Below are 15,264 nucleotides of genomic sequence, written 5' to 3' on the forward strand. Positions count from 1 at the left end.
TGTCAAAGACTCCAGTCACCCAAGTTATAGACTGTTCTCTCTGCTACCACATGGCCAGCGGTACCGGCCCCCCCCCCCCCCTCTTCCTTTTTACACTGCTGCTACTCGCTGTTAGTTATCTATGCAAAGTCACTTTACAGATTACCTCGACTAACCTGTGCCCACGCACATTGACTCAGTACTGTACCAGTACTGTATATAGCCTCGTTGTTGTTATGTACATTTGTTGTGTTATTTATTGATTGAATCTAATTTTTTTTTACTTCAGTTTATTTATTAACTCTATTTATTGAACTGTATTGTTGGTTAAGTGCTTGTAAGTAAACATTTCACGGAAAGGCCTATTGTTTTCGGTGCATGTGACAAGTAATATTTGATATGTTTTGATCTAAAGTTCAGCTTTACAGAGTGATTTACATTTAAAGGCAATGTTCCATGCCCTCTTGTTCTATAGATCACAGTGCATCTCTTTTACTGTGCTACATGTGACTTCCACACAGGTGGAATTTAAAGCTAATCCCTCATTTCTTTTTGATGGGGTGAAAGGGTTGAGTTGCTATTCTGTGTAATTACCATTCCCTATGTCTAGAAGCAGACAAGATACTGTCTGTTTTGGTGCAATGGATATGCAGTTAGCCAACTGAATGCTTGGATGCTCATCACTATGTCTTCCTCCCAAAGACTGAGGCATGTGTGTTGCTATTCTTAGATTTTTATGGTCAGACAGCTAGAGATGTATCTCTGTCAACGTCCCTTATACAAGTTATTAACGTGACACGAACACAAATCAGGACAGATTATGAGGCTGTGATAAGACACTTTAGCTTCTCAGGGGCTGACAATCATTATATGGTCAAACACAGTTGATGTCGGAAGTTAACATACACTTAATTCGGAGTCATTAAAACTCGTTTTTCAACCACTCCACAAATTTCTTGTTAACAAACTGTAGCTTTGGCAAGTCAGTTAGGACATCTACTTACATTTACATTTACATTTAAGTCATTTAGCAGACGCTCTTATCCAGAGCGACTTACAAATTGGTGCGTTCACCTTAAGACATCCAGTGGAACAGCCACTTTACAATAGTGCATCTAAATCTTTTAAGGGGGGGGTGAGAAGGATTACTTTATCCTATCCTAGGTATTCCTGAAAGAGGTGGGGTTTCAGGTGTCTCCGGAAGGTGGTGATTGACTCCGCTGTCCTGGTGTCGTGAGGGAGTTTGTTCCACCATTGGGGGGCCAGAGCAGCGAACAGTTTTGACTGGGCTGCGCGGGAACTGTACTTCCTCAGTGGTAGGGAGGCGAGCAGGCCAGAGGTGGATGAACGCAGTGCCCTTGTTTGGGTGTAGGGCCTGATCAGAGCCTGGAGGTACTGAGGTGCCATTCCCCTCACAGCTCCGTAGGCAAGCACCATGGTCTTGTAGCGGATGCGAGCTTCAACTGGAAGCCAGTGGAGAGAGCGGAGGAGCGGGGTGACGTGAGAGAACTTGGGAAGGTTGAACACCAGACGGGCTGCGGCGTTCTGGATGAGTTGTAGGGGTTTAATGGCACAGGCAGGGAGCCCAGCCAACAGCGAGTTGCAGTAATCCAGACGGGAGATGACAAGTGCCTGGATTAGGACCTGCGCTGCTTCCTGTGTGAGGCAGGGTCGTACTCTGCGGATGTTGTAGAGCATGAACCTACAAGAACGGGCCACCGCCTTGATGTTAGTTGAGAACGACAGGGTGTTGTCCAGGATCACGCCAAGGTTCTTAGCGCTCTGGGAGGAGGACACAATGGAGTTGTCAACCGTGATGGCGAGATCATGGAACGGGCAGTCCTTCCCGGGAGGAAGAGCAGCTCCGTCTTGCCGAGGTTCAGCTTGAGGTGGTGATCCGTCATCCACACTGATATGTCTGCCAGACATGCAGAGATGCGATTCGCCACCTGGTCATCAGAAGGGGGAAAGGAGAAGATTAATTGTGTGTCGTCTGCATAGCAATGATAGGAGAGACCATGTGAGGTTATGACAGAGCCAAGTGACTTGGTGTATAGCGAGAATAGGAGAGGGCCTAGAACAGAGCCCTGGGGGACGCCAGTGGTGAGAGCGCGTGGTGAGGAGACAGATTCTCGCCACGCCACCTGGTAGGAGCGACCTGTCAGGTAGGACGCAATCCAAGCGTGGGCGCGCCCGGAGATGCCCAACTCGGAGAGGGTGGAGAGGAGGATCTGATGGTTCACAGTATCGAAGGCAGCCGATAGGTCTAGAAGGATGAGAGCAGAGGAGAGAGAGTTAGCTTTAGCAGTGCGGAGGGCCTCCGTGATACAGAGAAGAGCAGTCTCAGTTGAATGACTAGTCTTGAAACCTGACTGATTTGGATCAAGAAGGTCATTCTGAGAGAGATAGCGGGAGAGCTGGCCAAGGACGGCACGTTCAAGAGTTTTGGAGAGAAAAGAAAGAAGGGATACTGGTCTGTAGTTGTTGACATCGGAGGGATCGAGTGTAGGTTTTTTCAGAAGGGGTGCAACTCTCGCTCTCTTGAAGACAGAAGGGACGTAGCCAGCGGTCAGGGATGAGTTGATGAGCGAGGTGAGATAAGGGAGAAGGTCTCCGGAAATGGTCTGGAGAAGAGAGGAGGGAATAGGGTCAAGCGGGCAGGTTGTTGGGCGGCCGGCCGTCACAAGACGCGAGATTTCATCTGGAGAGAGAGGGAGAAAGAGGTCAGAGCACAGGGTAGGGCAGTGTGAGCAGAACCAGCGGTGTCGTTTGACTTAGCAAACGAGGATCGGATGTCGTCGACCTTCTTTTCAAAATGGTTGACGAAGTCATCTGCAGAGAGGGAGGAGGGGGGGGAGGGGGAGGAGGATTCAGGAGGGAGGAGAAGGTGGCAAAGAGCTTCCTAGGGTTAGAGGCAGATGCTTACCTTTGTGCATGACACAAGTAATATTTCCAACAATTGTTTACAGACAGATTATTTGATTTATAATTCACTGTATTACAATTCCAGTGGGTCAGAAGTTTACATACACTAAGTTGACTGTGCCTTTAAACAGCTTGGAAAATTCATGAAAATTATGTCATGGTTTTGAAGCTTCTGATAGGCTAATTGACATATTTTGAGTCAATTGGAGGTGTACCTTTGGATCTATTTCAAAGCCTACCTTCAAAATCAGTGCCTCTATGCTTGACATCATGAGGAAATCAAAAGAAATCAGCCAAGACCTCAGAAAAAAAATTGTAGACCTCCACAAGTCTGGTTCAAGTCTGGTTCAATTTCCAAACACCTGAAGGTACCACGTACATCTGTACAAACAATAGTACACAAGTATTAACACCAAGGGACCACACAGCCGGTATACCGCTCAGGAAGGAGATGCGTTCTGTCTCCTATAGATGAACGTACTTTGGTGTGAAAAGTGCAAATCAATTCCAGAATAACAGCAATGGACCTTTTTTATTTATTTTTTATTTTATTTAACCTGTATTTAACCTGGTAGGCCAGTTGAGAACAAGTTCTCATTTACAACTGCGACCTGGCCAAGATAAAGAAAAGCAGTGCAACACAAACAACAACACATGGAATAAACAAACATAAAGTCAATAATAAAATATAAAAAGTCTATATACAGTGTGTGCAAATGAGGTAGGATAAGGGAGGTAAGGCAATAGATAGGCCATAGTGGCAAAATAATTACAATATAGCAATTAAACACTGGAGTGATAGATGTGCAGAAGATGAGTGTGCAAGTAGAAATACTGGGGTGGAAAGGAGCAAAATAAATAACAGTAAGGGGATGAGGTAGTTGGATGGGCTATTTACAGATGGGCTATGTACAGGTGCAGTGATTTGTGAGCTGCTCCGACAGCTGGTGTTTAAAGTGAGTGAGGGAGATATGAGTCTCCAGCTTCAGTGAATTTTGCAGTTTGTTCCAGTCATTGGCAGCAGAGAACTGTAAGGAAAGGCGGCCAAAGTAGGAATTGGCTTGGGGGGTGACCAGTGAAATATACCTGCTGGAGTGCATGCTACGGATGGGTGCTGCTATGGTGACCAGTGAGCTGAGATGAGGCGGGGCTTTACCTAGCAAAGACTTATAGATGACCTGGTGGCAGCATTATTTACATTTACATTTAAGTCATTTAGCAGACGCTCTTATCCAGAGCGACTTACAAATTGGTGCGTTCACCTTAAGACATCCAGTGGAACAGCCACTTTACAATAGTGCATCTAAATCTTTTAAGGGGGGGGGGTGAGAAGGATTACTTTATCCTATCCTAGGTATTCCTGAAAGAGGTGGGGTTTCAGGTGTCTCCGGAAGGTGGTGATTGACTCCGCTGTCCTGGCGTCGTGAGGGAGTTTGTTCCACCATTGGGGGGCCAGAGCAGCGAACAGTTTTGACTGGGCTGCGCGGGAACTGTACTTCCTCAGTGGTAGGGAGGCGAGCAGGCCAGAGGTGGATGAACGCAGTGCCCTTGTTTGGGTGTAGGGCCTGATCAGAGCCTGGAGGTACTGAGGTGCCGTTCCCCTCACAGCTCCGTAGGCAAGCACCATGGTCTTGTAGCGGATGCGAGCTTCAACTGGAAGCCAGTGGAGAGAGCGGAGGAGCGGGGTGACGTGAGAGAACTTGGGAAGGTTGAACACCAGACGGGCTGCTGGTTATGTTATTATTATGTTGTTATTATGTTGTGGGGGTGCTTTGCTGCAGGAGGGACTGGTGCACTTCACAAAATAGATGGCATCATGAGGCAGGGAAAATTATGTGAATATATTGAAGCAACATCTCAAGACATCAGTCAGGAGGTTAAAGCTTGGTCGCAAACGGGTCTTCCAAATGGACAAAGACCCCAAGCATACTTCCAAAGTTGTGGCAAAATGGCTTAAGGACAACAAAGTCAAGGTATTGGTGTCACGTTCTGACCTTAGTTCCTTTGTTTTGTCTTTGTGTTAGTTTGGTCAGGGCGTGAGTTGGGGTGGGTAGTCTATGTTATTTTTTTATGTTGTATTTCTGTGTTTGGCCTGGTATGGTTCTCAATCAGAGGCAGCTGTCGATCGTTGTCTCTGATTTAGAATAATACTTAGGTAGCCTGTTTTCCCCATTTTAGTTGTGGGTGATTATTTTCTGTTTAGTGTTTTTCGTCCCCTTACAGGACTGTTCGTTTGTCATTTTTGTTGTTTTGTTCAGTTGTTTTATTAAAATAATGAACACTTATTGGTCCTCCTCTTCTTCCTCCAACGACAACCGTTACAATTGGAGTGTCCATCACAAAGCCCTGACCTCAATCCTATAGAAAATCTGTGGGCAGAACTGAAAAAGCATGTGCGAGCAAGGAGGCCTACAAACCTGACTCAGTTACACCTGCTCTGTCAGGAGGAATGGGCCAACATTCACCCAACTTATTGTGGGAAGCTTGTGGAAGGCTACCCAAAACATTTGACCAAAGTTAAACAATTTAAAGGCAATGCTACCAAATACTAATTGAGTGTATGTACATTTCTGACCCACTGGGAATGTGATGAAAAACGTTAAAGCTGAATTAAGTCATTTCTGATATTTCACATTCCCTCTGCACACATCAACAACTGCCTCCCACGAAGCATCGTTACCCATCACTCCACAAAAGCTACGGCCCTTGCAGAGCAAGGGGAACAACTACTTCAAGGTCTCAGAGCGAGTGACCTCACCGATTCAAACGCTATTAGCGCGCACCCCACCAACTAGCTAGCCATTTCACACCTGTTACATTAGGTGAAGCTAAGTATGAGGGGTGGCTCCTTTTACCACAGCAACCTGACCCTCCTCCATCACCTCCAATCCCATTGTGGGCCAGAAGGCCCAAACCTTCCTTTCACAGTGTTATCTGACTTTCTCTTTATTAAGCTGCTGAGTTTCCTGTCTTGGTTTCCAGGTCATAGGATGGATGACTGTGACTCGGACTGTTGGCAGCTTAGTCACTTCCAGTACATACAGTATGAGGAGGTGAAAACATGTAGTATCAATTATACAGAATTTTATCAACTGCAATCATGTTCCATCTGAGAGACTCCGTTTTCAAGGTCATACAGAGAATGTGTGCATATACTTGGAGGGACAATATAATATGTATTGACATTGCAAGATTGCGTAAAATGACTGAAAACACAGAGATGATTGGATGTAAAATAATCTGTAATCTGAAATTATTAGTGTAGGAGTATCTATTGGTATGTGTGGAATAGAGGTCACTAGTGGCAGAAATACATCATCTGATCTCTGACTCCTTCCTCGAAGGACATACTACTGTTTCTCTAATGCCAATATGGGGCCAAAAAAGGCTGATTCCAAAAAAGAGTCAATGAAAAAATTACCTATTAGATCATATTATATTGTAGAGGAGTCAGAGTTGTAGGAGGAATAGCAGAGGAGGCTGGTGGCAGGAGCCATAGGAGAATGGTCTGACTATAATAGCTGGAATGGAGTATATGGAATGATACCAAACACATCAAACACAACAATGTGTTTGACACCATTCCATTGATTCCATTCCATACATTACAATGAGCCCATCTTCCTATAGCCAATCCCACCAGCCTCCTCTGAGGAATAGTAGTTGGAGGAAGGAGTCGGAGATCAGTTCACAGGGGCGTAGTGATTAGATGCCAGGTCCAGTTAGTTCAGTGGGAGAGGGAAATGCAAGGCAGAGATGCTGAGGGCCATGCTTCTCCACATCTCTCCCTCTCCCCTCTCCGTTCCCTCTTTGCCTTCCAAGAGCACCGGCCTCTGGCTGTGTAGCCATGACAACCAAATGAGGTAAATGGTTACAGGAAAATACTCATCATCAACACCACCCTCTCCGGGCTCTGTTCATTGGCTCACACTCAGGTGATAAACCCATTCCATACTATTAATGCCCCTTCCTCGCTGTTTGAGTATGGATTGCCCAGAGATGATTTTCTCTCTAACAGACACTCCCCCTGCTAAGTCTCTAGTTGGGGTTATGTCCTCTTTGCCTGTATGGAAATCTTGTTTCAGTCAGATCACTCTCCAGTCCTGATCTTTGCTTGAAGACATCCCCTGATTAACACTATAGTACATAACAGTGAGGTACCTGTGTTTGTGCCAGAACGTGTAGACATCTTCAAAGGAAGAAACACAAGCCTTTGTATAACGAATTAATAAAATGGTTTCCCCTAAAAGACACAGATGCGAGGCCTGATTTCAGCCAACTGACATGCCTTTACGATTTATGTTCACCTGAGCAATCGCAGCAACGCTGTCAGATGTGAAAGTGAACAATTTACATATGTGCCATTCATTTGGAATAGTGCATTTCCTTTTGTGTGTTGAACTTTGCATCATAATATGTTTGTATAATTATAGTACATCAACCTTTTTCCTCACAATTTTTAAAATTCCTTTTAAAAGATTATATCAATACCAACCAGCTCAAATACAGAGGAGAGAGAGATACAAGGACTTCTTAAAGTCTCTTACTTCTGTATATATCAGCCTTGCCAAAAATAGAACAGCATTTGCATACACACTTTGTGCTAACAGTGTGTGGTAGATAACGAAGCATGCAGTTACTACAGATATGTTCACTGCAGAACACAGGATGGCTCAGGGACTGACTGAGCCCATCAAACAAACCATTATCGGTCTTCCTGACTGGTATCAGGAAATAATACCATGTACTAGCTCATTATCATCACAAGTTTAGTTTGTGAAAGTTAACTTTGAGCAGTGAGTTGAGAGTTGACCAAATTCAGTTACTCTAGTTATTCTATTTTTGTATTTTGCTGTATCCAGTGATCACAACGGGGGAAGAGAGTGTACCTCAGTGTGTTATAAAAGAGTGGTGTGAGATGCTATGACCATGTATGCCTGTGAGTGTGTGGTGTTGTGTTGTGTGTGTGTGTGTGTGTGTGTGTGTGTGTGTGTGTGTGTGTGTGTGTGTGTGTGTGTGTGTGTGTGTGTGTGTGTGTGTGTGTGTGTGTGTGTGTGAAAAAACAAGACAGATAATCATTTCAAAATGCACTTTTTTTTTGTTTTGTTTTTTGCACACATACATTATACATCCTGCTCTGACAATGTTGCTCATAGCTTTTTTTGTTGGAATTACAAATTTAGCAAAAAAAACTGTGCAAAGAACATCATTTTTCTAAATGCTGCCAACTGATTGCATATAGCCTACTGTCAGATCTATGCCAAATTTGATTGGATATGCCATTTGAAGTGTGACTTATTACCAGGTAATAATGTATAAATGCATGTCAAAGATGAAGAGGATGTCCTGGCCATGTATCTATATGCTAATGATTTATGTGGTTGACACAACAGGACCTTTTCACAGTCTACGAGAATAATGCAATGACCTGGTCAAAATAGTATGTCCCTACGTGTGAAGGCTTACAGGTCTGGCAACAGAAATACAGAAGAAGCCTAATTGACTTTCTTTCCTATGATTTTAAACAGTTTTAACGCTGACAACCCAATGGTGCTATCTTTATGACATGGATTCAGACAGCTCACAAAGGTCACACCATATGTTTCCAAACATGCTAATTGTTTTTAACAGCCTTGATTCAACGTTTAACTTTTTAAACATAAAGTGGAGTGACATCATATTATTTTAAGTCAAGAAAAACATACAACAGTATCCATCAGCGACACGTGTTCTTCAAGGATATAGAACCATTGTCAAGGTGAACTGGCACAGACAGCCAGGAGACCTCCCATGTGATATGTGAAGACACAGAAGAGTTGCATCCCATAGACTTTAATAGAAAAATATACATATGAATCTGGAAAGCAGAAATAAAACCTAGGGTTGCATGCTTTGTTTGTATCTAACGATAAATGAATTAATAACTTACAAATTATCAAATTAATTAAATAAACGGCATGCTGAAAATTGCTCCAAGCGAACTAAAACATTTGTCATATAATTTCACTGTAACTACATAGTAGTTAGATGTTATCTGCTGTACTTACTTGTATTTCTGTGTCTTTTAGGACCTGAACTTCCATTATGCTGACGATTCATGTAAGACATATTTGTTATTGCACACGGTTGCTTATTCATGGTAAAACCAATACCTGTCACATTACCCACTGTGATGGATGATTAGTCAGGATAATTAATTTCCTTTATACTGAATATTGTGAATGACACATGCTTGACAATTCATAGATTGCTATTATTGTTACTTCATACTCAATGCTATGTTCACAGGAAACTGCATAAACAGACATGTATCTATCTCAGTGTCTTCATTATGGTTATATGTCTCAATGTTATGCTACACATACTGTATGATGGTCATATGAAAGGTTAACTGAAGCATTTAATCATTTCTCAAACAATAATAAGCAATTCATGTAGCTGTCCATCCTATGCAGCGTTGCCAAGAAAATCTATTAACTTGGTCTCCTCTGTAGTCATTGACAACCAGTGTTTGATATGCATCCAACACTGATGATAGATAACATCATATTCAGGGTATGAGAAACTATAATCTGTAGGCTGTAATATAAACTATAATATTCCATGAAAAGTAGTTTGTGGTTCATTTATTGCTCAAACTATCCCATTGAAAATGTTGGATGAAATCCAACACTAAAGAATATACAGAACACAACGAGCAACCAAGGATAGTATCTGAGAGCTCTGAAGTATCCCTTTTACATGACATCTCTGTGCATCAACTGTATGGTGCACATTGATTCCAAGACATGTAAGGCCACATTTGTCTTATTCTTTTCCCCACTGCGAAACACATCACTCGAAAACGCTGCACATTATATTTTGCCCTGTTCATAATGTAATTCCTCCCCAAAAATATTTGACATTCATAAATGTTCTCTCTTTTTTTAATAGAAAGAATCCAAGTGTACTTTTTTCCACTGTGGATGTTATTCTTTGCTCTGCTTTTTGCATTTTGCAGTTTGACATCCTCTCGTGAATATACCGTTTTTTTAACCATAGCTTTAAATGTATTTTGTTCTTGCCATGTGAGAGGAAACCAACTAGCTTAAATGATACATTTGACTAAGCAAGCTAATCAAGGTTTAAAGCTAATTGCAATCTGCATGAAGACCATAAGTGATTTTACAGTTACATCAATTCAATGTTATTTGGCTATACTCTGGATTCCTTTTTATGAAGGACCAACTCTACAACACTGTACACTACATAATCCACATGGAAGTCCCTAATGCCCATTTCCTCTAAACCTAATCTTTGGCAGATATAGGCAACACTAGTCCACTCAGTGGAGTTAGGGGCCAAACTCAGATACAACGGTCACCATTTAAAGTGTAGTATTTGACACATCAATTCTATTTTGGTTCTACACCTATAATTATCATTGCTTATTCGGTTATATGTATGGCATTTTACACAATTCACAATTCTCAATCTAGGGAACATGTATCATCTGGAAGATGTAAATCTTTTTCTAAAATTGTGTTTACTATATTTCCATTGATACATACATCTGTGGATATATACTGGATATAAAACCATCCGTAGACCTCGGAGACTACCTGCATATGTCAGATGAATTATATGTTCCATCACAGAACACTCCTTTTACCCCTCCTGCTGCCCTTAATCAATATTGCATTCTGCAACAGCAAAACCGTTTTTGCAGAACGCTAGTTAACCTGTGAGGCAGTCCCAAAATAAAACATATTGAACTCCATGAGAAGGCAGGACATTCCATTATACTGGACGTAGCTCGGGGAGTGGCATTGGGTGCGGTCGGCTCGTTGGTGTGGCTGAACATTTTAGTGGCCCCCATCTTGATGGTGTACAGACATTTTAGCATTTTTAAGCCAATTTACTGCAATTCAAATAAAAAATCCCTTGAGCTGAGAGAAATCTTAGCAGATTTAAAGCAAATTTCCTGCAATTCTATTCGATTTCGCCCTGGCTAATGCTGTGTTCTAATGCTCGAACATAATAACAAAATCAACACGGCTAAATGCATTGTTTTTGAAGTGTTCAATTCTCCCTGACTGCCTGGCTTTTGGTGATTGTTAGTTCTCAAAGTGTATATTTAAAACATATATATATATAGCTTTATTATCTTTTTTGCATACTTTATATCTGGTTTTAGTCATTTAAGTTTACACTGAGTGTTTTTCAATCTGTTTTGGCCCAAAACAACGCTTAGGTGACCCGCCCAAGGATTACAATGGCAATCTAAGGCCCTCGTTCAATATGAGACGTACTGTATCCTTCAACAAAAAATTTCACTACCAATACTCAATACTCATTTCGGGCTCTAAGAGCCTGCGGCTACTTATAGCTACTTCATTTCAAAATAAATCACAGTTTAATGACTCTGTATGAACGTCTGTAAGATGTAAAAATGTCAAATCAAATGTAAATAGTTTCTGAAAATCTGTATTACTTGCTTTTGTGTTATGTCTAATAATGTCTTTGTTTGGATATGTCTTTGTTTGGATCTAGGCTGGACACTGCAAAGTATGCAACTCTTTATAAACGTATTATTTATTCTACATCTTGGTGTTCCTATCGAATCATCAACCACCAGTGAATTTGTGTGCATTAAAGAGCTATTCAGTATGCTTTTAAAGAGCAACCACAGCACACTGTCAACACCATAGACAAAGAGAATGATCTATTCTATCTGTGACTATAACTCATTGGGACATGTTTATATATTTTCCACACATGCAGAGAGAACAGCATCTGCAGTATCAGGGCTTTTGGAAAACCCCACAAACCAATGCAAAATGTGTCACTCAATCCCTCTATTCCTCTCCCAGTTCTCCACCTGTGTGAGGCGGCAGGTTGGGCAGCATGTTGGGCAGCAGCCTGGTCTCACGGTCGGGCCAGATGAAGTGTCAGTTCATGCGTGCTCTGGGACACAGTCAGTCTCACTCCTCACTCTCCTCCTCATCTCCCTTAGTGGTTTTGCTTGTGCGCTGGAAACAGTGGACAATGGAGGCCAGGAAGAAGCTGGTCATGATGGCCACTACGGACACAGAGATGCCAGAAAATATGATGATGAGTAAGTCTGTTAAGGTAAGGGTGATCTGACACTCCCGGAAGCTGTCCTGTGATAGCTGGCTCAGGGACACCCGTCTGCCGTCCATGGGTAATGTACACTCCATGCCCTCCACTCCTACAAGGGGACAAGGAAGAGGAATAGGATTAGGACCACACAGAAACCCCAGACATAGTCCCCATTATCACATTATCATCATGGAAAACAAACTGTCCCCTCTAGGAGAAACAACTATATCAACCTTCACAAATAACAGCCATTCTAATAACTATCGAGATATTGACCTCTAGATGCAGTAATAACATATAAAGAGTTTTTGTTATTCCAACACTCATTTTATTACGTCTTATTTATTAAATGGAAAGTCTGGATTGGTTTCAAATTCTTTGAATTATGATCCTTGGCGGTAAATAGAAGACAATTAACCAAACAAATCACTTGGAATAACCTGTGTTTTTTATTTACAGCATTGTCTGGGACAACCAGAGATAAGGAGCACATTCACTGAACTCATCTCAAGATGTAACCATAATAAATTGGTCTGTCATGCCTGCCAGTGCCAAGTCACTTTGACATATCGTTTACAATGACAAAAACGACAACACATTATGGATTTCAAGGTTAGTTTCCACTCATCCCATTTTAAGGAACGAACAAACCATGGGTATTTTTCCATCGTAATGTCATTAGTCTTAATTCTGAGTCCCAAGGTGACATGAGCTGTGGATCATAGCCTCACTGAACCAATTGGTCAACATTGAGTAAATATTTGAAGTGCCGTTGACATGCCCTGTGCTGTGCTGATGGGATAACATTATGTGAGATGAGAAAGCTGGCTAGATTACAGGCTGTAGTAGTTCCACCGATTCTACCTATGCATATGGAAGGCTTTGAGGTCTGCGCTGTGTGAGAGAGATTTTCAGGTGGCTTGGCTATATAATTCCCAAAGCTGAACAGATACAAAATGGAATGATGTATTCTGGCAACTTCAAACACCCTTATAATACGTATGTACTTTCAATCCAGGACTAAATTGCCAGCTGAGCTAATACTGCATTCGTTTATCTACTACCTCATTGATTTTTATGCTGTCTAGAATAGAAATGAAAGTAATGAACAAACAATGCCTCTTGACATTGCCTGCTGCAATAATGTTGTTTGAAAAGACTGCAAGGTTAAACAGCTGATGAATTGGTCAAATTAGCTCCTGTATAGTGTTCTGCATTACAATCATGGCTGTTTAGCTTGTAGAGAAACACATCAAGTCCACATGATGAAGAGAATTGATTCGATACATAGTGGCTTTTTTGATTGAAAGACATGTTTATAGTTGTCTTACACATGAGCTCTGCAGGGCACTGGTTAGTCCCCGACACTGACACTCTTATTGACTTCTGACCTCTACATTCATCACTGTACAGCTGACCACATCCCTTTCTTCCCATTACATTGTTTCCTAGTTACAGCACAGGCCATTGTCAACACAGTGCATGACAACACCTAGCAAAGGTATAAAAAGGTATCTACTCGAACAAGGCTGGCCGCTTGGGAGGACAACCGCATACAGTAAATAAATTGGCTCTTTACACTGGGATGAAAAAGCTAGACATATCAATGAAAATGTTAACTCACAGGTGGGCAGAGAGAAAGCCTATTGGAGGTGGGCCACATGCCAATGCATGCATATATGTTTTCTCAGTCTCTCACAAACACACACACACAGCTCATTATTTTCTGCTGTCAACATTACAATCCACTCTGCTTTAGGACTTGCCATCCATGCAGTGTGGAATGCGGCTGGTTTTCTCATATTTTTTTTTATAAATGTAAGGTGTCAATGTTACAGTTGATCTGCAGAGTTGTCCTATGGAGTTATTCAAGGAAGGAAAGAGAGGAATGCTCACTTGATTATCTTACCTAGTTATTTTCTGATAATCTCATTTTGCTATTTTGTAGCTTTGGCAAGTATGTGTGTTTCCCATCCCAGTTCGCTCCTCTCCCTTTAGGTTTTACAGACACTCCCCACCCCATAGCTGCAATCCTTCTAATTTATTGAACCCTGCGTGCACAACCCATGTGGAATTCCTAGTCTCCAGCAGCGTTTGGAACTGCTGATCTGCTGTCAATAAGGCTGAGTTCATCTCAGTCTATGTTGCCCTTTTTGGCCCTGATGGAGACATGTTTTTCCCCAGATAACACCACTCCAGCTGCTCTCTCGTCATCTGACCATGTGTTCGCTCATAATCTAATTATTTTCTTCTAAGGGAGTGACCATTATTTATAATGAGGGTTACATGGAGAAAATCGGACCTCTCTGAAATGAAAATGAATGGCCCTCTCATCAGCAAAATATATTTCACCTAAATCCTCCCTGAAAAAAAGCAAAAAGCTCCCCTATACCCAAAATAATGAATGAAAGTGGATAGTAGAGAACGTGTCTACCGTTTACTCTCACTTTCTGTACAGACCAGTGCCTTGCCTTAGATATGCAGTTTTAGAAACTGTTCTTCGTCCTGTAAGCATTACATGGCAACGCAGGAAATTTGATGCGCAGGGCTGGCGGACGGAAGGTTGTGGGTTTGAAGACCACCGTGGACAAGAGGAGAAAGATCTCCTTTATAGTAAAAGTATTGCATGAATCTATCATCGTATTTGCATGTCAGATAATTTACACAATTATTTTTACATTCTACACCATTTTTCATATTAGCAGAGTCTTTTTTTAATAAATCAAATTCCACACAATGGACAGAGAGATAGGCGTATGTGTTCATCTCATCATATTTCTGTGGGGTTTGACACTCTTATGTAGGTTTCATAACCAGAAAAGAATACAATATATGTCACAACAGGTGTAAATATTGGTTTTGACAGTGTTATGACCATATTATGACAGGTTATGACAAGTTATGCCAGCTGTTATGACATATTATGACATGGTTATAACCTGTTACGACATGTTATGCCACTGGGTGTCAAGTAAAGTGTTACCTTAGTTTCCTTCCACTGTATTTTAGAGCTTGTTTCTAGCACAAAGCATTGTGGACCAAAGCACTGTTATAGATCACTTTATATAATCAGATCTGTTTTATTTTCTTAACAATCTTAAATAACTCTCACTTTGCTGATAAATACTTTGTTGAGGGAAAATGTACATGATACGATTGTGATATGTGTTGTTGTCTCACCTGGCTATCTTAAGATGAATGCACTAATTGTAAGTCGCTCTTGATAAGACCATCTGCTAAATTATTTAAATGTAAAAC

The 15,264-nt window shown here is 41.7% G+C and overlaps 1 protein-coding gene across 1 annotated transcript in view; it reads right to left on the reverse strand.

Annotated features, from left to right (window-relative positions):
* Window positions 1-7,996: 7,996 nt before the first annotated feature.
* LOC115143270 (leucine-rich repeat-containing protein 38-like) overlaps window positions 7,997-15,264 on the reverse strand; it is a 32,408-nt gene continuing 25,140 nt past the window's right edge. The window contains exon 2 of the mRNA XM_029683489.2: window positions 7,997-12,115. Within this exon, the coding sequence (XP_029539349.1) occupies window positions 11,868-12,115 (248 nt within the window). The 3' untranslated portion in view covers window positions 7,997-11,867. The remainder of the gene's footprint in view (window positions 12,116-15,264) is intronic.

This window comes from Oncorhynchus nerka, linkage group LG15 (genome assembly GCF_034236695.1).
Source record: "Oncorhynchus nerka isolate Pitt River linkage group LG15, Oner_Uvic_2.0, whole genome shotgun sequence".
NCBI classification, from domain to species: domain Eukaryota; kingdom Metazoa; phylum Chordata; class Actinopteri; order Salmoniformes; family Salmonidae; genus Oncorhynchus; species Oncorhynchus nerka.